General features: G+C 42.2%; 1 protein-coding gene and 1 long non-coding RNA gene across 10 annotated transcripts in view; one reads left to right on the top strand and one right to left on the bottom strand.

Moving 5' to 3' along the window:
• Nucleotides 1–23,128, bottom strand: part of DLG2 (discs large MAGUK scaffold protein 2) — a 1,159,208-nt gene that overhangs the window by 62,628 nt on the left and 1,073,452 nt on the right. For all 9 annotated transcript variants that reach the window (XM_040630955.1, XM_040630959.1, XM_008704379.2 and 6 more), the window contains one exon: nt 2,627–2,803. In XM_040630955.1, coding sequence (XP_040486889.1) covers nt 2,627–2,803 — 177 coding nt within the window. The remainder of the gene's footprint in view (nt 1–2,626; nt 2,804–23,128) is intronic.
• Nucleotides 9,123–21,242, top strand: LOC121102895. The gene is made up of 2 exons (XR_005835009.1): nt 9,123–9,254; nt 21,046–21,242. It is a non-coding gene; the product is annotated as an uncharacterized LOC121102895 (long non-coding RNA).

Genomic DNA, 23,128 nt, shown 5'->3' with positions numbered 1-23,128 from the left:
TTATAAACATATAAAATAATAATAACATTTTTTGAAAGGATTAAAATCCTAAGGAGAAAAGTTGACAGAAACTCATTTATGGCCATAAACACACACACACACACACACACGGAAGCTACTGTGACATTCATGGATAGAATGCAAATAAATATCAACATTAGAGTCACTAGACAAACTTCTTTTTCAGGCTAGCTGTAGTATGGTTGTTAGGATGGTATTTATCCAAAATAAAAAAGATAGTCAACTTGACAATAACGACCAGGAGGTGGAAAATTGCCTCAAGAGGAATAGCACTGAGAATGTTCCTTGGGGAGAAAATGAAGTATAATTGAACAAATGAAGGGCTATTGACAAGGCTGGTTAGAATCACAGAACCTCTGGGTTGGAAAGGGCCTGAAAAATTGTGTAGTTAACTCTCTATACAAAGCTTGAGTCCCTTTTATTATATTTCCTGACACCAGACCTTCTATTATCAGAATCACCCGGAGGGATTTACAAACAAATACAGATTTCCAGGACCCACTCCAGATGGACTGAATTAGAATATTTGTGTGTGTGTGTGTGCGTGTGCTTGTGCACCCTCTCTCTCTCTCTCTCTCTCTCTCTCTCACACACACACACACACACACACACATGCATACACAGAGGAGAGGGTCAGAGAGGGAGGGAGCGGGCATGTCTAAGCTTTTATAATGCTTCCTTGGCATGAAAACCACTGTTCTGGCTCACTATCTTCCTACGTAATCCATACCATCTCTACACAGCTCCAACCAGTAAAAGAGTTTCTTTAAGATGAGCTGAAATCTATTCCCACATAGCTTTCCTTCCTCTACCTCACTTCCATCCTTGGGGCCATATTCAATAAGACAGCTCTTTCTTCTACAGAGCAGCCACTCAGATAGCTCTGATGAATTAAATAGAAGCAAACCAAAATGCACGTTGCTGTGACTTTTTTTTTAAGTAAATGGAAATGGAAAAACAGAATATAAACTAGTGCTGAGAGTCACTGCTTTGAATATACACCCTTTGAGAAAACCCTACAAGCCACAGTACAAACTCAAAATGTCCTCTCAAAGCAATGTGAAGCAACTATTGTGGAGCCCAGAGGTTTATTAATTTATATTTATTTTTATTAAAAGGTTTTATTTATTTGACAGAGAGAGAGAGAGAGAGAGATAGAGGGTGAGCGCGCACAAGCAGGGGGAGTGGCAGGCAGAGGGAAAAGCAGGCTCCCAGCTGAGCAGGGAGCTGGACACAGGACTCGATCCCAGGACCCTGGGACTGTGACCTGAGCCAAAGGCAGGTGCTTAACCGATTGAGCCACCCAAGCATCCCAGAGCCCAAAGGTTTAAAGAGACCCAGAGAACTATGTGCTGGCAGGAGACCCACACAGGGGCATGGAGGGTAGGGAGGTTCTCTGGAGTTTCAGCAGCTTCTTTGTGACTCCTCCCCACTAACTATGAGGGAGCATCTGTGTGACAGTCAGCCTGCTGCCCTCTCCCCACATTCCCCCCGGGCTGTGTGGTCAGAGGCAGAGAAGGACCAGTCTTCTCTGGGGTGCTAATTCCCCACAGAGTGATTCTTGGGTATGAATGACCTCTTCCTCCTACGGTTTGTGCTAGCTCCGTCGCTGGATCTCAGCCTAGAGCACTCAGTTATTCTGAGGACTCTTTACAGAGGTATTTGGGGTGTTTGGAGAGGAGGAGAAAAGCCCTTTGAGAAACCTGTAGCTTGAGAAAAGCTGGTGACTGCCTTGAATAAACGTTATTCCTGACTTTAATTTCATAACTGTATCTCTTTACTGGGGTACAGACAAATGTTTCATGGACAGCATCTTGGTGCCAAAAAGAGGTTCATGGGAAGGAAAGTTCCTCCCTGGTCATGATCACTATAAGCTGCTGGAATGCATGATGGAGTTGGCTGTTCCAAAGTGTATTCCTGTCTTTTGAAAGCATAGTTGACTAAATGTTTAGAAGAGAAAGAGCATGGTTCTCTTGACTCAGGAAACACATACAGAACTAAGTATCTGATTGAGTGAAGGTGGGAGTTGAGGGGTGGGTGGGGAACAGGAGTAAACTAAACAGTAACAAACAGTTATAAACCCAGTCTTAGAACTCACCAGATGTTCAAACAACTCGTATCCCAAGCATCTGAATTTGAAATTAAGGTTTTTAGTTTTTCTGCCATCAATATTTGAACGTAATACATAGGTAGGACCTTCACTTAGCATATTGTACTTTATTTGGCTTTCACCTGAACTTTCTGTAAGGTTATCTGTTAAGTCTGAACCTCTGGAATAACATCTGAGTGTGTAAGTCAGCATACGTGCTGATAAGATGATCTTAAAACATGTGGATGCTGGTAAATGTTTTAGGAAGGTGGTGTAAGCTGATTCCCTTTCTTTCGTTATGCCTTACCATAGTCACCAGTTTTGGTAAAACCCTAATATGAGATGAGTGAGAATATTTAATTCATGTCACCTGTCACCACTGACAATTTCCCCACAGATTGACTATCCCACTCAAACGGTTATTTTGTGAACAGTTTGCCATATCTTCATCCTCCCTATTTCCACCCCCTAGATAGCTGAAAAGCAAACACTTTGAAATAGAAAAGGCCTTTTTACCTCCGTTTGCTGGGGATGACCCCCATCTCCTCACTGTCCCCCTCCAGCGTGACTCTCCTGGCTTGCCACCACTCGTCATCAGAGGCGTTGATAACATGGAGAATATCTCCATATTTAAAACTAAGTCCTTGACTTGGCAGCCCACTGTCCTTGCTCTTGTCATAGTCAAACATGGCTCTGTAGAAATGACAAGAGAGAACATCATTAGGAACTTCTGCAGCACAGATCTCAAATTCACCATTTTGATTACCCACTCTTGCCCTGAGAATCCTTCATCCATTCGATAGCACTCCCAGAATGACTTCCAGGATTGCAGTCTACATTCCCACTACTATGGTCACAAATCAACCTTAGTTCCTTCTTCTCCCTGGAGGCTACAGGGGCAGCCTCTGGACCCCTAAAACTGGGGTACTGCTTCTTTTCTTGGAGACCATCCTATGTGGCAAGGTGATAATGGGAGATGTGGCAAAGGCATTTCAGTACCTGAGATTATTTTCACTCCCACTACAATCAAATGTTAAAAGTCACTACAGAGAAGGAAATAATGAGGAGAAACATGGACATCTTTCTGAATGAAGCATTTTGTGTTATGAACAAATCCTCTCAGATGTATCAGTCCATACAACTCTTTCCTTTGCAATGGGGAAAAATGGTAACAACTTAAATGTCATCCCATGGGGGACTGTGATCCTTCCACTCACGGGACTATCAGACTGTTACTGAAGTTGAATGGTTGCAGTTTAATCACTGTATTATACACCTGAAACTAATATAATGCTGTATGTTAATTACACTGGAATTCAATTTTTTAAAAAAGAAAATGCGAATTAAAACCACAAAAACATAAATAAAGAATAAAATAAATTGAATGGTGGCAAAGGTTAATCCAATGGCATGAATAAATGCTCAAAATGCAATAATGAAAAAATATAATTACACCCATGTTTATATGTCTACAGATCAAGATTATATGAATAAGACAAATCCTTTTGCTTGCATAGAATGCTAAGCCTACCTCAGCATCCTGCTCATCACTCTGAATTGTAATTCTTGCTTTATGTACCATGTTTCCCTCACTAAAGAGCACATGCTGAGCCTTTGCTAAGCCAAACACACTGCAACATGTGTAAATTGGTGGGGTGAAGGAATTGCAAACAGAATGGAAATGACCAAGACCTTAGTAGCTAGGTGTTGCCTTATGTAGCTGACAATTTGTGTCAAATCTTATACTGCCTGCCTCCTCCTGTATCTCCCCTCACCAACCACCACCACATACATAGAGCATACAAGTTCTCAGAAGAAGCAGATTTTGCCAGCTCCCTGCTTATTCCCTTTTGATACCATTCTGACAATTTCCTTAGAGTGTAACCCACTATGCAAGCAAAACTAGACAGATCTGGGGAACAGATTTTTTCTAAGATCACTGAGGACCAAGTATGGTTCTTTTCCTTTCTTCCTTTCTTTTCCCCTCATGAAAGAAATGTCACATCTGCTGTCATGGCAACCAAAAAGAGCTGAAGACGGCATGCAGAGCTCTCAAATATTGCAGGAAAATCTGAATTACTTGCAACACACCTCCTTCTTCCACTAACTCTGTCCCTAAGTCATGGAATTGGGGAAGAGTTTCTCGGTCGAAGCTCCCAGAATGACTCACTTCCACCTTGACCATCTGCATCTTCCCTACTGAAGACTTTGGCAAAGCTCCACCCAGGCAAAAGGGGGCTGAGAGAGGGCAGAGGCGCACTTCTGATGCTCTTACCTGTCTGGTTGGGTGAGGTGACATAAATGAATGAGCACTCCGGAGCCACGGGTTTTTGTAATGCAAAATTAGTCCAATAACTACATTTGCACGGAGCTGCTATGAACATTAATAAGACATACGAGGCTCCCAGCTCATGGTAGGTGCAGCATAGCAGCTGGAGCATAGTGGTTAGGAATAGAAGCCCCGGGGTCACACTGTTCGAGTCCTTTCCTTGTTCTACTACTTCTTGCCAGTCATACAGCTCATTATCCACACAAGCTACTTCACCTTTCTTAGGCCTCAGATTCCTCATACATAACAGCAATGATAACAGTACCCCCATCATGAAACTGTTGTATGAATGAAATGTGACATAACGTAATACATGTAAAAATAAAGCACGCACAGCAATGCCTGGCACACAGTGATGATCGTCAAGTATGAACTGTCACTATCCTCTCGCCTTTCCCCTGTCAGGTGACGTTCATAAAAATCCTTTGTATAGATTCTACTCTGTGCAAAAAAGAGTTAACATAGCAAGCTTGAGACTGCTATTTTAAAAAGACCCGCCCGCAAGGATGGCTCTTGGCTGACATCTGGGAAATTAGATTTTGGGAAGGTTCTCACTATTTCCTGTTAGGAATGGCTCACCATGCCTAAACTGTTTGTATAAACAACATTTGAAGGGAACATTTGCTTTTCTTCCGTGAGTCCAGGAATTGTGGTATGGGCCAAGCAGAAGGTGACTACATGATCAGCCCCCAACAAAAACCCTGGATCCTGAGTCTTTAATGAGCTTCCCTGGTAGACAACATTTTACACCTAGTATCACAATTTGTTGCTGGAGGGATTAGGCATGTCCCATGTGACTCCACTGGGAGAAGGCTCTTGGAAGCGTATGCCCAGTTTCCTCTTGATTTTGTCCCAAGTTCCTTTCCATTTGCTGATTTTACTTTGTATCCTCTTGCTGTAATAACTCATAGTCCTGAGAATGACTATGCTGAATCCTGTGAGCCCTCCTAGTGAATCATCGACCCTTGGGGTTGTCTTGAGGGTCTAGAGATTGCAAATCATTTTCACATACACTACTCATTTGTGACTCAATCCATTCCACAAAGAAGGATGACGGATACAGTATTATCCCCTTTTTATAGAAGAGGGATAGACTAACCTCAGCATACAAGGGTCAGCAGCCTCAGGCTGGAGTGTGGGTCTTCTGATCTGGAGTCCTAGTGCAATGCTCTTTACTTTGTTCCCCATCAGAACCCCCCACCCCCACCCCCACCCCCAAGTCTGAGAGGTGGTGACAAGGTGGCAAGGATGATGACCCTGACGGCTACCACTACTTATGCTCATGTTAGGTAGCTTGGCACTTTGTATCCGTTGTCTTATTTGACATCATAAGAACCTGAAGGTAAAAAATCAGTACCCTCATTTTCCAGATGAGGGAAGGAATCTCAGGACATTAAGGCAGCTGCCCCAGGTCACATGTACACATGTGGTGGAGACTGCATTGAGAATATGGTCTGTCTGGCTCCAAAATCCACATTCTTGGACATTGCATTGTATGGCTCAGTTTCCCAGCCTGTTTGTCCTCTGGCCATGCTCACAATTTAGAAGTACCAGGAACTCTTCACCTCCCTTCAAGGCTGACCAAACTCCGCCACCCCTTGCCCCCAAATCCCCGAAGCTCCCTTACGGCTCAGTTCTTGTCTCAGTATTTATTATCCTCAAAGTCTTTGAACCTCTGGTTTAGCTCCAGGCTCCTTCTGGATGTAAAGTGTGGGGAGCGTAGGGAGAAAAGCCATCAGGAAAGCTGGCAGGTGGTCGCCAAGAAGGCAAGCTCCAGGGTCGGACTGCCAGGGTTTGCAACTTTTTAACCATGTGATCTTAAGCAAGTTACTTAGCTTCTCTGGGCTTTAGGTTTTCATCATTGTAAAACTGGCATACAGTAACACCACCTACTTCAAAGAGTTATGGTGAGGATTAAATGAAATAATGTATGGAAAGTACTGCGACACCAGCTTGGCACAGGCTGCGCTTGATAGATGGCAGCTACTATTACTATTATAATTGTTTTTCTGCAAAATGGGCTGGCTTTGAATCAGGGGATCTGGGTCCCCATGTGTATGGGAGGGGAGGAGAGACTGTTCCTGGTGGTCCCTACCAGGCCAGACATTCAATCTACTGTGCTCCGTTCTATTCCCAAAAATCCCCGAGGGAAGGTGTCCCCCCTCCTGCCTTGAGTGATAGGTGTCCCCGCAGAAGGGGCTCAGTAATACGCTCCTCCCCAGTTCTATTTCTCTCGGGCAACCCGCCCCTCGAGGATTACACTAATTTCAGACTTGTCAGGTCCTGGAAAACAAGCAGCTGATACATTTCGGCAGCTTCTGGCTCCTTTGGATATTAATGGATCTTCATGTCTGGGAGAACTGCTACGGTGCCCCATCACCTAATTTAAAAAGCGATAAGCTGTTTTTAATTTGCTTTATGTGCTAATTCATCACAGCAACTTTTATAAAATGCCATTAAGACTCACACTTTCCGCCTAGGGTGCTTTTAACAAGTCCATTAGACAAGTAGAATTAGAGAGGAATAATGCAACGTCTCTCTCATCCCTCCTGGACCTCCTGCATTTCACCATGTGGTGGCCCTTTGCCAACTGGGCAAGTCTAGGAAGGGGAGTGAAGCCGCTGCTCATCCTCGTGGCTATGCAACATGATGGGAGACACCTGAGCACTCAATGGAAATTGTGCTTAAGTGCCCCACGAGGTGCTAAAGACCTCATATTTATCTTCTCACTCAATGTATTGGGCAGGCAAGGCAGCATGTGGGTTATATGCCAAGCTTGGGAGAGAGAAGAGACCTGGGTTTATGTCCCAACTCTGCTATTCTTAGTTGTGAATTTGGGGCATGTTACCTAACCTCCTCGATGATCTCTTCACCATAGATGACCATTCCCTCAACTACGAAATGCACAGAATGATGGCATTAACTCAAAAGATTGTAACGAAGATCCCTCCATAGGGTGATGCATGTGAAATGCCCAACACCCACAGAGAAGGATTTCCACTTTGTTATTATTTCTGACAACAATCTTCCCATGTCAGCATTTTTTATCTCATAAAGGAAATGAGACCCAAAGAGCTGAAATGAAAAAAAGCTAATAAGTAGCAGAACCAGGATTCAAATATAGATAGATGTGTCGGAATCAAAAGCCCATGCTCCTGACTGTAGAATTCAGCTTGCAATTCCTGACAAGGAATGTTGTGCTTAGACCTCATCTCCAGAAATTTCATGATTTGGTGATCGCATTTATAATGGACTAGATGTCAGGAGAGAGGCATGAGTAGTTTATGGAGGGCACATTCAGTTCTCTCAACTGCCCCACAATGCACGGATTAGCCTTGTGTTGCAGATGAGGAAATACAGACTTGCATAATTTAAGCAACATGTCCAGTATCATACCAGCTATCATGTGACAGGGCAGGACTGAATGCAAGACCTGTCTGCCTCCAAGGCCTATAGACTTGCTTCACCAACCCATGCGTTGTTTTTGCAAGCAACCGTCTCCAACCAAAACCACCCATATTTTCTACTGGGCTTAGGCTGCAGTAATATTTAATGATTGTGGACCATAATAGCATGCATGTTTTCTGTGTTGGTCAGAGGATCAAGTTCCGGCTGAATCACTTTAAGGCTGGTATAGCAGAGAATCACAAAGGTAAAGAGAACTCCTGGGACCATGCCACTAGGAACTGAAAAAATTATTTGATGTGTCTCATGGTTATTGAAGATATAGTAGGGAAAATAATTCCCTAACCCCTTCTCCGAGAGGATGTCTACACCTTAATCCCCAGAACCTGAGAATATGTTACCTTCTATGGGAAGAGTATTCTTGACTATCTGGGTGGGCCCAATCCAATCACATGAGTCCTTAAAAGTGGAAGAGAAGGCAGAAGAATAGGTCAGAGAGATGTGACATGAGAGGTACATGGCGGCCATTGCTGGATTTGAAGACGGAAGAAGGTAATTTGTCATAGCAGCAATAGCAAGCTAATAACAGAGGACAAGAAAGAGGGTGATTTCATAGAGGGAAGGTAGAAGGCAAAATCCACCAGTTTGATGACCCTGCTAAAGTTTCTTTGCAATAAAAACAACTACTCAGCAACAATAATAACAGTCTACTGAATGCCTATTATTGGCCAGCCATGTGCAAAGCACTTTTGTGTTACATAATTTCATCTTATTGAGTTCATGTAAATAGCTTGGCATGTAAGTATGATTATTTCTACTTTGCAGATAAAAAACTTACGGCTTTAATTTCTTATACTTTATCCAATTCTCACAGAAACCCTATGAGATAAATATTATTTGTCCCTATGTTCAGACAAGGAAACTGAGGCAAAGAAGCAGCCTTTTCCTTCTCTGAAGACGTAAAGCACTCTGCTTGCACCTTTCTTGGGAAGCCTACAATGTCCAGTTTTGAATGGGAATGTGTCTTTCCTCTTCTACTGGATTAGAAGCTACTGAAGGTCAGGGGCTCCCAGGTCCAGCCTCTGCACAGTCCTTGCAGAAACTTTATAAATGAACAAATCAACCATCAGCTTACTCTCTTCTGTGCAGTGAACTTGTTTGGGCTGGAGAAGCTTTTGTTTCCATGACAACATTAAGACCCACAAAGCAGAGTGCTCTGACTCAATTTCCTTCCCTCCAGAAGTTGAGGCTTCTGCTTGATTAGAGGTTCTCACCTCTCTTTGCAGCAAGAGAAAGAAGAGCAGCAGAAGATAAAGTCTGCTCTCTACTCCATGCCGCTGTTCCATTGCTAAGGTATGCAGCTGAGGATCGTGCAAAAGTGTAGATATTGGAGTGAAGAGACACATTCAAGTGAGTACACTTCTTTCCACCTGAGTGTCACTGAGAATTGTCCACAACCAGTCTGGCCTTAGTTTATCAATGAACGGGCTTAATCATCCTAAGTATCAGCCCATTTGGAGAAATTTAATGAGGTGACATAGGAAAAGCCTTTAGCACACTAACTGCCAACCAACAGCTGCTTTACTTCACCTCTTCCCTACACTAGAAATGAGCGAGATATTTCTATAGGTATTGGCAGGAGATTATAATATGGTGTTTTAAAAATATAACATAAAAATACATATATTCAGTTAACTTTCTCAAGACATTTTCCCACCAGGGGGATGTGGGAAAGGAATCTGCACTGGGAGCAGAGAGATCTGAAATTTAGGTGCTATTATTTTAAAAATCAGCCATTTCCAGTAGTTTTTCTTCTTAAAAGCATTCATTCGCCCCCTCACGAATCTAATAAATGTTTCAAACACAGAGATGGCACCCTGGAAATAGAAAGAAGCTTGGATGGAGTTAGGAGAGCAGGGCTCTAGTTCTGGCTTCAACGAAATCTCACCATGTGATCTCAAGTTTGTTACTGAACCTCTCTGGGCTTCAGATCCTATGTAATCAACAGGCCCAAAGCACTTTAAGGCATGTTTCAGCTGTCATGTTCTATGCCTTTGTCTTGCAAGGCACTGCGGGGCAATCAGGTTAACTTTCCACGTGGCTGGTAATGTATATGTCTCCTAGGACTGTGTTTGCTTTGTGAAAATCGCTCCACTCTATGCCATCTCCTCCATCAACCCTGGAACTTCTTTCCCCTGCCCTCCACCCTCACTGGACATAACCTCTCATAGGCTCTTATATCACATTGTACAGTGATTTCTAATCTTTGCAAATTCTAGTTTGTATATGCATGGGGGACAGGGGAGGTTTATATTCCTCCTATCCCCAGGGCCTACCACATAGCAGATGTCCAATAAAAGTTATTTTCTGTTATTACACACTTGTCACCTATACTTCTCATAGGGCAATCCTTGGAATTCAGCTGTGTACATTCTTTCTGATGAAGGCACAGACAGTTGGAAACAACAGGAAAGCCTGAGCAGCACCTAGCACTGGCTTCCCTGCCTTTCTTAGGAGATGATGAAGATTCATGCAGTGTTCCTGTCTCTCAAGTCAGAATGCATTCATCTCAGGGTAGAAGGAAATACCCAGTTCTGTACTGATTACTTTTCATGTCTCCTCGAGGAATCATATGTGCACCTGTGGATCAGTCACCATATCCAGGCTGATTGAGGTCTGGTGCGGCCACTTAATTCCCCATCTATTTCAATAATGAATTGTCATTAGTGAAAAGGGTGGCTGAATCCACCCACAGATCAGTGTTAGTGCATGAGAACACATTAGCTTCTGCCAATCCTTGCTAAGAGGGCACCGACCAAGATGCTGTTTCTCAGTGATTCCTGAGCACACATAGGCCTTATAATGTGCCAGGCACTGCTCTAGGTATTGATTATCTGTGATTCAAGAGATTCTACTCCTTAAAGCGTAGGCATTGTCTCCAGTTGAGAGAAGGGTAAATGCACTGTGTGCCATGGACTGTGGTATCACATGGGTTAGGCCATCTCATCATTAATAACCTTATAAGGCAGGTTGTGCTCTGTAAAGATACACTTCTCGTCATGCCAGATTGTTTCCTTCTATGTCTGGAGGATATTGGGAAACCATCAATTTCTACTGTACGCAAGGAATCAGGCAGTCACTGTCATGACTAACGATGGAACTAATTGGGCACCAACTAGAGGTCCTCACAGCCTGGGCCTCTCTGCAGCTATGGCATTTTGATGATAATCAGGGAAGAAGCATTACTTCCAGGGGCAACAACTCTCTCTGAATCTCTCCTGAGTCACCAGTGCTCCCCATCCCCTAGGGACACATTGTGAGCAGAGCAGACTTCCTGTGTCCGGAGGCCTGCGTGTTGATCATTTCAGACAAGGCATCATCAGTCTCCAGGGACAGGGCCCACTCCAGCCTGCTTTCTCCCTCAGAGTGTCCTAGCAATCTGTCAGGGTAGTTTACAGGGCCATGCCAACTGACAGGACCTCATCTGAGGGAAGCAGAGGCAAATCTGAACCTGCCCAAAGGCAGGGCTCAACAGACCACAGCAAATGGTACTTCAGACTTCAGGGTTGGGTGAGGCTATAAAAATTAATCATCTTAAAATCATTGTCTTTCCTCCCAAATGCCATCAGCTGGCCCCTCAGAGACTGAAATATGGGAAAGGGAATACTGCCAGGATGAATAGCCCAGGCTTTAGGACAGTTCGAAAAGACTTTATGTGCTGGCTTTGTTTATCAGGCAATCAAAATACATTAATCAAAATATTTCAGAAAGGCTGACATAGCCCTGACTGCAGCCTTTTATTTCTGATCCAAGCTGAAAATGTATATCAAGCTTTGGTATTCATGTCTTAGGGTCTTACTGCCACAAATTAGTAAGCTTTCTGTGAGAGAAAAAGAATACCACTTTTTTTTTTTGAGAGAGAGAGCAAGTGGGAGGGAGGGAGGGAGAAGGAGAAGGACAGAGAGAAGCCCAAGCAGATTCCACGCCCAGTGTAGAGTCTGATGTGGGGGATTTGATCTCATGACACTGAGATTATGACCTGAGCCAAAATCAAGAGTCAGACACTTAACCGACTGAGCCCCTCAGGTGCCCCAGGAAATATCTTGATACAGAATTTCGTTATTGCTGATACACAATTATCATTTAAACATTTGAATCTTTCTATAGAAGACACATGTAAAGACCATGAGACATGGACATAGGATAGTCCCGGGTTCAAACAGCAGCTCTGCCATTCAAGCAGCTATGTGCTTGACATCTCTGTCCCTGAGTCTCCAAAGATGCAAAATGAGAGGCAGGATCCCTATCCAACAGAGTCCTTATGGGAATTATACATACAAGACATTTTAGAACCCAACAGGTGCTCAGTATTTGTTAACTGAGTGTAAAATCTAAATTTCTTCCCCGTAAATTCCATTCCTTCTTTTCTAGTGTTGCTCACTAGAGCACAAACAAAGCAAGGCAGGTTTCTGCTTTCCAATAACACTGTTAGTATCTACTGACTGACAAGTGGGATCAGCTGGTATGCTGCCTGGCTTAGAAGAGATACTGGAGAAAGTTCATTTCTCTCATGAGCATATGGAAAGGGGAGAAAGACATCCAAGAACATTTGACATGACTACCCCAAATCCTTAGTGGTAGTTTAGCTGGGTTGGTGATGAAATTCACATATCACAAAACCAGACAGTTGGACTATCACTTCAGCTCCCCCTGATACTGAGCCTGCTTTTTTGTCTGTGAGTTTTCAGAAAACTGGATGGGTACAACAGGCCTGGATTGAGGCAATGGTAGATCTGGAATGAGGGAAAATTCACCTCAAAATCTCACCTATGTCCATAAATGCTCCCCTTATCACTTTTTGAATGAGGACAGATAGAAGAAGATGGTTCCCTTCTTACCCAGGTAAAAACATTGAGTTCAGGATGTAATTTAACTTCCACATATGGATATGAGATAATAGTCATTTAATGCAATATTATTTACAGAGTGGCTACTATGTGCCAATCACTGTGTTATTTGCTGAGGACTCAGCAGTGAACAAGAGGCTTGCTTCTTGTTCTCATGGAGCTTATTGTTGGGTTGACAATAGAGCTCAGGGTATATTCATTCAGTTACTCACACATTCATTTATCCATTCAGCAAATACTTATCAAGCATGTACCAATGATGATTCTAGGAGTCTACCGATGAATGCAGACAGACAAAAATTCCTGCCTTCATGGAACTTATATTCTAGTGAGAGGACATGGTAATAAGTACACATTATAGTAGGAGTTGATACTTGCTATGGAAAAGTGCAAAAGAGAGCAGAGTAAAAATTAGGATTTTTAGACAGGTAGAGCTGTGGTAGCGGTGAAGGTTGCATTTTTTAACAGGGGGTGTGGTCAAGGTAGGACTTGCTGAGAGACAGGTGGGGCAAGGCTTGAAGGAGGTAAGGGAGTTACCACGAAGACATCTGATGAGGTGTTCTAAGAAGAGTGAACAGCCAGTGCAAAGGCCCCAAATATAGTTAAAACTGAGTGCAGTCTACGCTCTCATAGGAATTAGTATGGGGGGCTACAGGATCACAGAGCAGGAACCCCATCAGGTGCTCAGAAAGGAGTTGCTGGATGGACAGTTCTCCCAGATCTACTAGCTGAGAGGTGATAATGGTAGCTCACCTGCCTAGCTCACCCTACTGAGCAGGCATGTTCTTCAGGCATTTTCCAATGGGAATCTCAGCTCTGTCAGTAGTCATCTCACATCTTGAGGACTCAGCTTCCTCCCTCAGCCTCTCCTGCATCCTTGGAGGAAGGCACGTGAGCTGGGCCATGGAACACCTTCCCTTCTCTTAGACACTCTACCACAGCTCACACCTTGCAGAGGAATTTTTTAGCCAAGAATTTTTCTTAACATCATTTAAAAAGTCAAAGCATTGACTAGTTAGAAAGAAACAAGCATTCTGTAAATTTCAATCTGTTCTATGAAACTCAGAACTTTCTCTGGAACCCCTCCCTGAGCCTATCCAGAGAGGACTATCTATTCCTTTCTCCCAGCCAGGTTGCTACCTTGTCCATGGTCTTGTTCTTGGACTCAGCAGGCTACGTTTTAGTTAATTTGCCTGTGGGTCTGTTTTCCCTTCTAGGCTGCTCAGTTCCAGAGGGTAAGGACAGAGTGTCATTCATCTGTGTGTCTCTTAAACAGAGCACAGAGCGGGAGGTGATCACAACACAAGGCTAAATTGAATTGAACTGAATTCAGAACCCAAGCTGTGTGACCTTGGGAACATTACTTCAGCTCTTTAGGTCTCTTTCAGTTACCTCATCTGTAAAATGGTATTAAAAATACTATATTTTATCAATTTTAAGACTCACCTTTTTTTTCATTCCCGTCTCTACAGTTAGGATGTATCTATTTTTTTTTAAGCATTTTTAAAAAAGATTTTGTTTCTTTATTTCAGAGAGAGAGAGAAAGCAGGGGAGGAGCAGAGCCAGAGAGAATCTGAGTGGGACTGCACCCAGTGTGGAGTCCGACACAGGGCTCAATCCCATGACCAGGAGATCATGACCTGAGGTGAAACCAACAGTCAGATGGTTAACCAACTGAGCCACCCAGGCACCCCTACTGTTAGGATGTATCCTACCATCAGTACCATCTCATAAATTAATCAGCATATTTCTCCTTTCTTGGTGACATGTGGAGTGCATCTTACAATCAATGACAACCTAGATTCACTGAAAAGTGTAGGAACCATCTCACAGACTGTTGTGAGGATTAATGAATTATGGATCAAAAAGCTCTCAGATCTGGGGCAGCTGGATAGTGAAGTCGGCTGAGCACCCAGCTCTTGGTATTGGCTCAGGTCGTGATCTCAGCATCTGAGATTGAGCCCCGCATTGGGCTCCATGCTCAGCATGGAGTCTGCTTGAGATTCTCCCTCTCCCTCTGCCCCTCACCCCCCAACCCCCATGTGTTCTCTTTTGCTCTCAAATAAATAAATAAATCTTTAAAAAAAAAAAGCTCTCAGATCATAAACTGCTCTTGTTATACATTGTGGGTCACCCCACCTTCCACTCTTCATTCTGTACACATTTTTTTTTAAACAAACCCCTGTAGTATTCTCTTCTCAATGATTGTTCAAAAGTGCTGAGAAACCAAATGCCTGGCTGTAGCCTGACTTGATCGGAAAGAGTTCTGTTCCACAGTTGCGCTTAGCTGAATGAAATGTCTGTAGGAAATGTCCCAGCTTTTGCTCACAGCTTAGGAATTTAGGGAAAGAAAACAGAACTAATGATATCCAGAATATTAGTGTTTGAGCTTTTAGATATTTATGGTTTCTGTGAATATTAGTAGCATTTTATTCCAAGAGTATAATCGTTTAAGTTTAGTGCTAACGTTTTCAAGCTGGGGCATTTTCCATACACCTAGTGTAAGTCATTCACTCATTCATTCACGATCTATTGAACACCTACTACGCACCAAGCAACAGGACAATGGAGTGTCAGTCAGACCTGAGAAACTTCCCAGTTCTGCCCGTTACTTGGTCTGTGGCTGTAGGCAAGGTTTAAATTCTGTTTCTTATTGTATAAATGAAAGACTAATTCCTGGCTGCCATGAACTGAATGTTTGTGTCCCCACAAAATTCCTATGTAGAAACTGTTTTAACCATCCAATGTGGGGCCTCTGGGAGGTAATTGGGATTGGATGTGGTCATGACGGTGGATGAGTGCCCTTAAGAATCACAAGAAAGCTTGCATTTTCTCTCTCTGCCATGGGAGGGGACAGAGAGAAGCTGGTAGTCTGCAACCTGGAAGAGGGCCCACCCCAGGACCCCATCTGAATCCCAGACGTCAAGCCTCCAGAACTGTGAGAAATAATTTCTGGTGTTTATCAGGCATCTAGTCCATGGTTGTAGCAACTTGAACTAAGATCTGCCTAACAGACACTGTTGGGATCAAATGAGGTAGCATGTGAAACTCCTGCAGCATGGTGCCTGGTGCATAGCTATGTGGAAAGCTGCAAGAATCATATGTCCTGGCACAGAAAACTCTGTTACAACTCAACTTTTACGGGGTTCGGGAATGATGTAATTCCAATTTGCATTTATATTAATATTGATCTATCTGTTTAACATTTATCTGGCTCTTACTAAGTGGCAGACCTGGTGCTAGTGGTTCTCTTGGCAGTAAATGTGAGGAGAGCTTGGTGTAGAGACATTTCACATGGGCTGGAGTGACTGGGCAATGGGCCTTGCTCTCCCTACTGCTGCTGTCATTCCATTTGCTAAAGTGATCAGATAGTCCTGAGGGACTGCTCCAAGACAGCCAATACACATAACTTTTAAGTGCCTGAAACCACACATTCATTCTTTTAGTCACAGTTAATGAGCGCCCATTGTGTGCCAAGGCATTATGCTAGATTATAGCAGTGAAATAAGAAAACCAAGAGTACTTTTGGAATTTAGAGGAAAGACAAATATACAAGAAATAGTTATCATTATGACACATCTTAAAAAGCAAATGGGAAGATAATCCATGAGAGTATATAGTGGAGAGAAATGGAAAGTACTGTGGGCAGAATGGATGGGGAGGCTTCCAGAAGGAGGTGCTATCTAATCTAACACCTGCAAGATGAGCAGATATAGTCAGAGGGAATATACATGCAGAGGCTCTGAAGGAGGTAATAACAGGCAGTGAATCTCAAGGAAGACAAATGCCTTGGATGGCCCAAGATGAGAAGCCAGGTCCTGAAGGGTCCTGCAGTCTTATGAAGCACAATTTCTCCTCCTCATGGCAATGGGAGGCCATTAGAGGATTTTAAGAAGGACGCTGAGATGATCAGATTTGCATTAAAAACATCTTTCTGGGTATAAAGTGGAAAGTGGACTGGGCAAGAGCCAATGCCAAGACCCCAGGTAGTGGGCTGAGGCAGTGATCCTAATGATTATGACTTGACCAGGGTGATGGCAGTGGGACAGACAGAAGTTCCAGATATTTACTTTAGCCAATGTCTCTCTCATCATAATCTTAAGCAATGCTTTCAAAGTTTTATTACCAGAACAAACCATTTTTTTTTCTTTAAAGGAAAGCTTCTAAAAACATAACAAATGTCTGATTGAAAACAGAGAGGGAAACCGGATGGCCTCTTCCATTCCTACTGTGCAGTAACCCAAAGGTCCCTAAGAAGAACCCTGAGGCTCCTTAAATCAGAGCATGAGAATCTTCAATTTAGTACATTAGTTCCCAAGCACTTTAAAATGAAGAAACCTCTCTCTTATTGATGTCACGACATTCCCGCTCCCATCTCCAATTCCCGCAGTTGTCCATTTGCTTTCAAAATGAAAGCTTGACAGAGATTCTTCTTGGAGAACTTTGGGAGAATTTAGCAAAGCCTCTTTGAGATAACTAGAGCTGTACCAGCTCTAGTGTTCTGAACTCTAATTACAGAACTCTTCAGGATGGAATTGTGATTAGTTCTCTCAAAGAGTAAATAGCACCACTCAACAGAAATCATTTCTATAGATACTTATTGCATATGTTTTGAGGAGTAGACTCCTTTCTGTTCTCAGAGGTTGTTTATACTGACAAGCAGAAGATAGTTCCTTAGAAGAAGGGAAATCTTCTTGTTAGAATGTCAACACATTCATAAAGAACAAGAGAAAGCTCCCAGGAGGAAGTCAACAGCCCATCCAGTGAAGTATGTGTATGGACTGAGAGCACTTTGACGGGTGGAGAAACATTTCTTTTAATAAGAGGAAAGAATGAGAACTTGCTGCTTGATACCATTTTTGCATGTTAGCCACAGCTGGGGTTTGATAAAGAAGCAAGTGGGAAACCAACTTGAAGTTGACCAATCAGACTTGATAGAAGTGTATCAATTGGGCAGGAAAGCATGAGAGGAACTTGGCCATGATAGTTATTCCTAGACCAGTGAGCTTTCAGTGGAAGGCCAGTGGGATGATGCTGGGGAAGATGTCGAATGAGGAACTAGATGTGAGAAGCATGCAGGCTGTCAGACTGACTGCTGGATAGTGGCTCTTAGAGACAGCAAGGTCCACAGCTCCAATCCCCAGCCCATAAGTGAAGCCATGAACTGCCCTCTCCCTTCCCACAGTCTCATTTTCAGTGGTCGTAACATTGCCTGAGCACCACCTTGGAAATGGCTTCTCTCCTTCATTTGTTCTCTATCTGCTCTCTCTTCTCATCTGGGTCCTGTTATTTATTAAAATGCTTCTTCAATGCCCTAAATACTGTGCTTAGTGCTGAAGATAAAAGATGAGTGAGGTAGTATCTCTGCCCTCACACAGATGTATGAGTCTAGAAGGTGAGACAATATTGTAAGCAAATCAATTATACTTAGTTTATTAAATGCACCAGTAGAAGCATTACAATCTGTAGAGGAAACCAAGGGCTGCCCACTCTAAATTGTGTGACAGTCTCCCGCGGTCAGCCACTTCTACTGGACTGGCCAGATCTCATGCTCTACAAGCTCATAAGCAGCTTCTGATAGTTGCCAGGGATTAAGACACAGAGCCAAAGGAAAGGTTTTGTAACCCAAGTTCTGGGTAATAACTTTTATAGCTGGAATTTCCTCTGTCTTTAGGGACTTTCTATCACCTCTAATTTCAGCAGGGGTGGTTATTTGATACAAGCTCCAGAGAAATAATAGTCCTCTAGGGTCTGCATCACGGCCATATATTTGGTGGGCGTACTTCTTGTCTTGAATCAAAGGTTAGAAATGATAAACAAAACCTGCAAACAGGCTTATGTTGCTCATAGCTATTTCATCATTGGGTTTTAGGCATAACAGTAACTGGCAGTGGAATAATTAGGTAAGATGAATGCTTGATTCCCATCAAATCTGCCAAAAGAAAGCAGGTATTAGGTTTTGGAAAAATGCCCTGCAGACTGGTAATTTGGGGTAGTGGGGAGCAGGATTTCCTGTTTTACAGATGGGTGAGCATCCTAAGGGAATCAACCTGTTGTGAAGTTAATCAGAGTAGACTGTTTGGAAGGAAGAGGCTCATTGCCTAGGACAGATTTAGATCAATTCTGGCAGGAAGGAATATCCACAAGGGGCCGTTTTCAATTTCATTTAATCAGAGAAGACGGAGTTACCAACATCAAGTGGGTTGGATATGGAATCTATAAAATAGAGAGAGAAATATGTATTTGAGTGAAGTAATTTGTTTGATAATCCACAGAGATGTGGGCTTTTATAATTTCACGGTAAAGTCACAAAGTTCACGATTTCTCTAAATTGGCTCTATCGTAGTCTCTCACTCCAAAGTTTCTCGCTGGGATTTATGATGTTTCTTTGCCGTATCTCTCTCTCTCTCTCCTTTTGTTTTGTTCAAAGTGATACATTTAAGAAATAACTCTTTTGGTGGTTTTAAATAGTTTTCAGTAATGTTATTTTTATAAAACTGTTGGAAGTTTATTTTTATTTTTGTCCCTGTCAGTCTCTTTTGATATACAACATAAAAACACCCATCATGTATTTTTTTCCCCCAGGTAAAGATGCCTTAGTCTATTATATGGTAGTATGGGGTTCAAGAGGAGGAGGAAATGAGAAAGGAAAGTAATAATTCTTGAGCACCTGCCATTGGTTAGCTACCAGAAGAGGCACTTTTCATATGTTGGCAGTGAATACTAAGAGCACTGTGAATTTGTTACCAATCTCTCCGTTTTACAAATTTAAAAAAGTGAAGTTCACAGATACTGACCATGGTTACTTAGCAGGTAAATGGCAGAGTTAGGAACTGAACCCAGATCTGTTTCTGGTTGCCCGCTCCCTATCCCCTGTGTTCTGTCTGCGGTTCTCCCTCCCACAGACCTTCAGATTCAAGCGCTGGCAGCCATTTGTGAGGAGACCTCTCCAAGTTCTGCAGATAAAGGGTAATTTTGGCTTTCCTCAAAGATCGTAAGCTCTATTATTTGTATTGTAGCTCAGCGGTAAGGGTTTCCTGAATGCTCAGGTCTGTTTGTTAATTATTATTTTCAAGAATGATACTGTGCTGATAGTCGTTGACAAAGCACCTTCACATGTTATTCAGTCTTCATGGTAGCCGCATGGAATAAACAATTCTATTCCCTTTGATTTACACTGAGACCCAGAGAAGATGATGAAGATGATGATAATATAAATCATGATCATTTACTGAATTGCTATTAAGTATAAGACATGACATAGGAACATGACAGAATTTAAAAAATTCACAGCAATTCTACAAAGTTGGACTTAGTAGTTCCATACATAGGCCATCAAACTGGGATTGTAAGAGTTGAAGTGACTTATAGGTCCCACAGCTATTAACTGGTTGAGTCAATATTCAAAGATCTTTTGGCTCCAGTCCTTGGCCCTCTCCTTTCCATCACAGTGAACATGACACTGGGGAGCATTTATGGTACACTGAGACTCACTTGTTGACAGCAGTTTTCTTCACATAAATGTCATGCATGGGTGACCCTGTGATGTCCCAGGAAGCTGCCATTTACCCTTACTTATTTGGGGAATTGTCAGATGGTAAAGATACCAGTAGAGACATTCAGTTTGCTGAGACCCCTGAAAGAAGCCTGAGCTAGAAACACAAGGCTCTATAACTGGCAATCACTTATAGTGATATAAGGATATCACTATTGCTATTTGAATAATGAGAAGAATGTTTAAAGAGCAGGGCAAAGTATGGGATGTAATCAGTTTATTTTATCGTGCTAATAGAATTATTTGACATTGTTTCTGCGCAAATGAATGCACAGTTTAGTACGACCTAGGCTTTCAGTAAATTGAAAGAATAAATAAGGAGAATAAAAGGACAACTTGGTGAGGTAGAAGTAGGTTTTTCCTTTTCTCCAAAAACTCTGGTGTTATTTCATGTTTCTTTTTATTCTAATTAGAAATCAAGTTTAACCTAACATGGACAAAATCTGTACAGCAAACTCCCATTCTTCACATTTCCTATGCATCTTACTGATCTGCATTTGGTCTGTGGGATCCCGTTAGTAGGTTGCTCGCTCCACAAGGGTAATTGGCAGGAACATTTTCCCCCCAATTCCTTAGTACTGGGTTTAACGTTGGTTCTTTTAAATTCAAAGTTCTTTGATCATCCCCTTTTAAGCTGTGAGGGATCCTTTAAATAAAATCAAAAGGAGTTTAGGATGCTTGTGTGATGTAGTTTCTTTCTTTTTTTTTTTTTTAAAGATTTTATTTCTTTATTTGACAGAGACAGCCAGCGAGAGAGGGAACACGAGCAGGGGGAGTGGGAGAGGAAGAAGCAGGCTTCCAGCAGAAGAGCCTGACGTGGGGCTCAATCCCAGAACTCTGGGATCCCGCCCTGAGCCGAAGGCAGATGCTTAACGACTGCGCCACCCAGGCGCCCCTGTAGTTTCTTAATAAAGAAAACCACTTGGTGTTAACACAGCTGTAAGTGAGGATTTTGAAAGTTCTTGCTTCACCTTATCTGCTCTCTATATTCTAAGAATTGCAGAAGAAATTGTAAAATACAACCTTTGGTAAAACCTGATGGGTTTTGGGAAATAACAATCATACTAAGAGTTACTTTTATTTAGCAACTAATATGTGATGGGCTCTCTGCTAAGCAGTTCATAGCCATTATTTCAAGTTCTCACAAGAACTCTACAAGGAGGTGGGTTTTTATTATTATCCTTGTTTTATAAAAGAGGAAATTAAAGTCTAGAAAGATTGTTCAGCTTGAGTCAAGATTCATCTGATCAAAAATGAAAGCTTATCTATATTATAGAATCACTGTGAGGATTAAATGAGATTGTTTACCAAGTGCTTGGCATGGTGCAAAGCTACTGTTTAAATTAATACTTATCTTATCTTGATCCCCCTTTCAATATTACTCTCAAGCATTTTACCATCTCCTTAGCATTTGGATTCTTGAAACACAGAGAAAACTGACAGTGACATGATTCACTGTTTTGACTTAATTTATCAAACAGCAGATATTTGGTCTGTTGGCCAGAATTTGTTGATTGCTCACCATGGACTTGTTCCAGCATATTCTTGGAAATTAGTAAGACAGTCCTAATTATCTGCATGGTTAGGGGTTTTCTATGATAAAACCATTGGCAGATATGTCCATGTCAGTTATGGTAAAGTTAAGATATACAATTGTCCTCTTGTGACAAGTTCAGGTGTTAGTTCGCAATTCTTTTTTTTAAACTTCTGCCCAATCATTTATTTTAACAAAATATAAGGTTCAACAGGTGAAAACTGTAAACATTTGTGTCTTAAGACCCTGGAATGGGGGTTCAGAAGATCTCGGTCTCAGTCCAAACTCTCTCCTCAACATCTGGGTGTCCCTGCTTGAGCCATTCTTCTGCTCATTGCTTCTCAAGGTTGTTACTTGTACATTGAGGATGTTGTGCTCCAGGAACTTAGTTCTCTTTTTTTAACCTGACAGGATGAGCCAGAATCCCTTGGGGGAAATTCTGCTCTTCAGCAGGTAATATTAGGGGAAGTAAGGAAAGAAGCCTGCTACTTGTGCTTCTGGACCTTTATTTACTGAGGGAACTACTGAAAAAAAATCTTTTTAAAAAGTGATGTAAATGAAAGACTGTTTGCTTTATTAGTGTGTTATCTACTTGTTTTGAGAGGATTGACTATCTTTCCACAAGAATTAAATAAAATAGCTCCATTTGTCATAATGTCTCATAGCGTCTCCCCTTCATCATCATCATCATTGTGCTGGCCAAGAAAGATGGCAATTGGTCACAAACACAAGAACAATTAATTTTCTTCTGAATTGACTGGATTGAGGAAAGGGATTGGACTAAACATGTTCTAGTCGTAGTTTACAAGGAATTTCATGTCAAGTTGTCATTGCACTTCATACATACTCTAATCCAAGGAATTTACATAACTGTCATAATTGTGCAGTTGATTGTGTTTCCCCCACTGTCTTGTGAGCTCCTAGAGGGCAGGGACTCGTCTTAATGACTATGGCATTACCAGTAACTAGCATAGCTTCTGACACAGATCCCTCATTATAGAATAATTAATGAACCATTGCTAACTATTATTTGATCTTGAGACTATGAACTCCGCTACATCTGAGGTTATATTACTATGATTGTGCTGACGATTCAGTTCAGATTGTAATCTGAGGCCCTCAGTAGGGTTGATAGCTACATCCTTAACTCACCTCTCAAACTGGTTACTCAGCAAGTGAACCAAAGACATTACACCTCCTCTTCTCCCTACCTCACTGCCTTTGGAGTTCTAGAAAACACTTAGATTTGCAAAAAAAAAATTTGAGAAGAAGAAAAAGGCAGACAGTA

This window comes from Ursus maritimus, unplaced genomic scaffold, assembly GCF_017311325.1.
Source record: "Ursus maritimus isolate PB19 unplaced genomic scaffold, ASM1731132v1 scaffold_16, whole genome shotgun sequence".
NCBI classification, from domain to species: Eukaryota; Metazoa; Chordata; class Mammalia; order Carnivora; family Ursidae; genus Ursus; species Ursus maritimus.
This window is presented reverse-complemented; position numbering and strand designations above follow the sequence as displayed.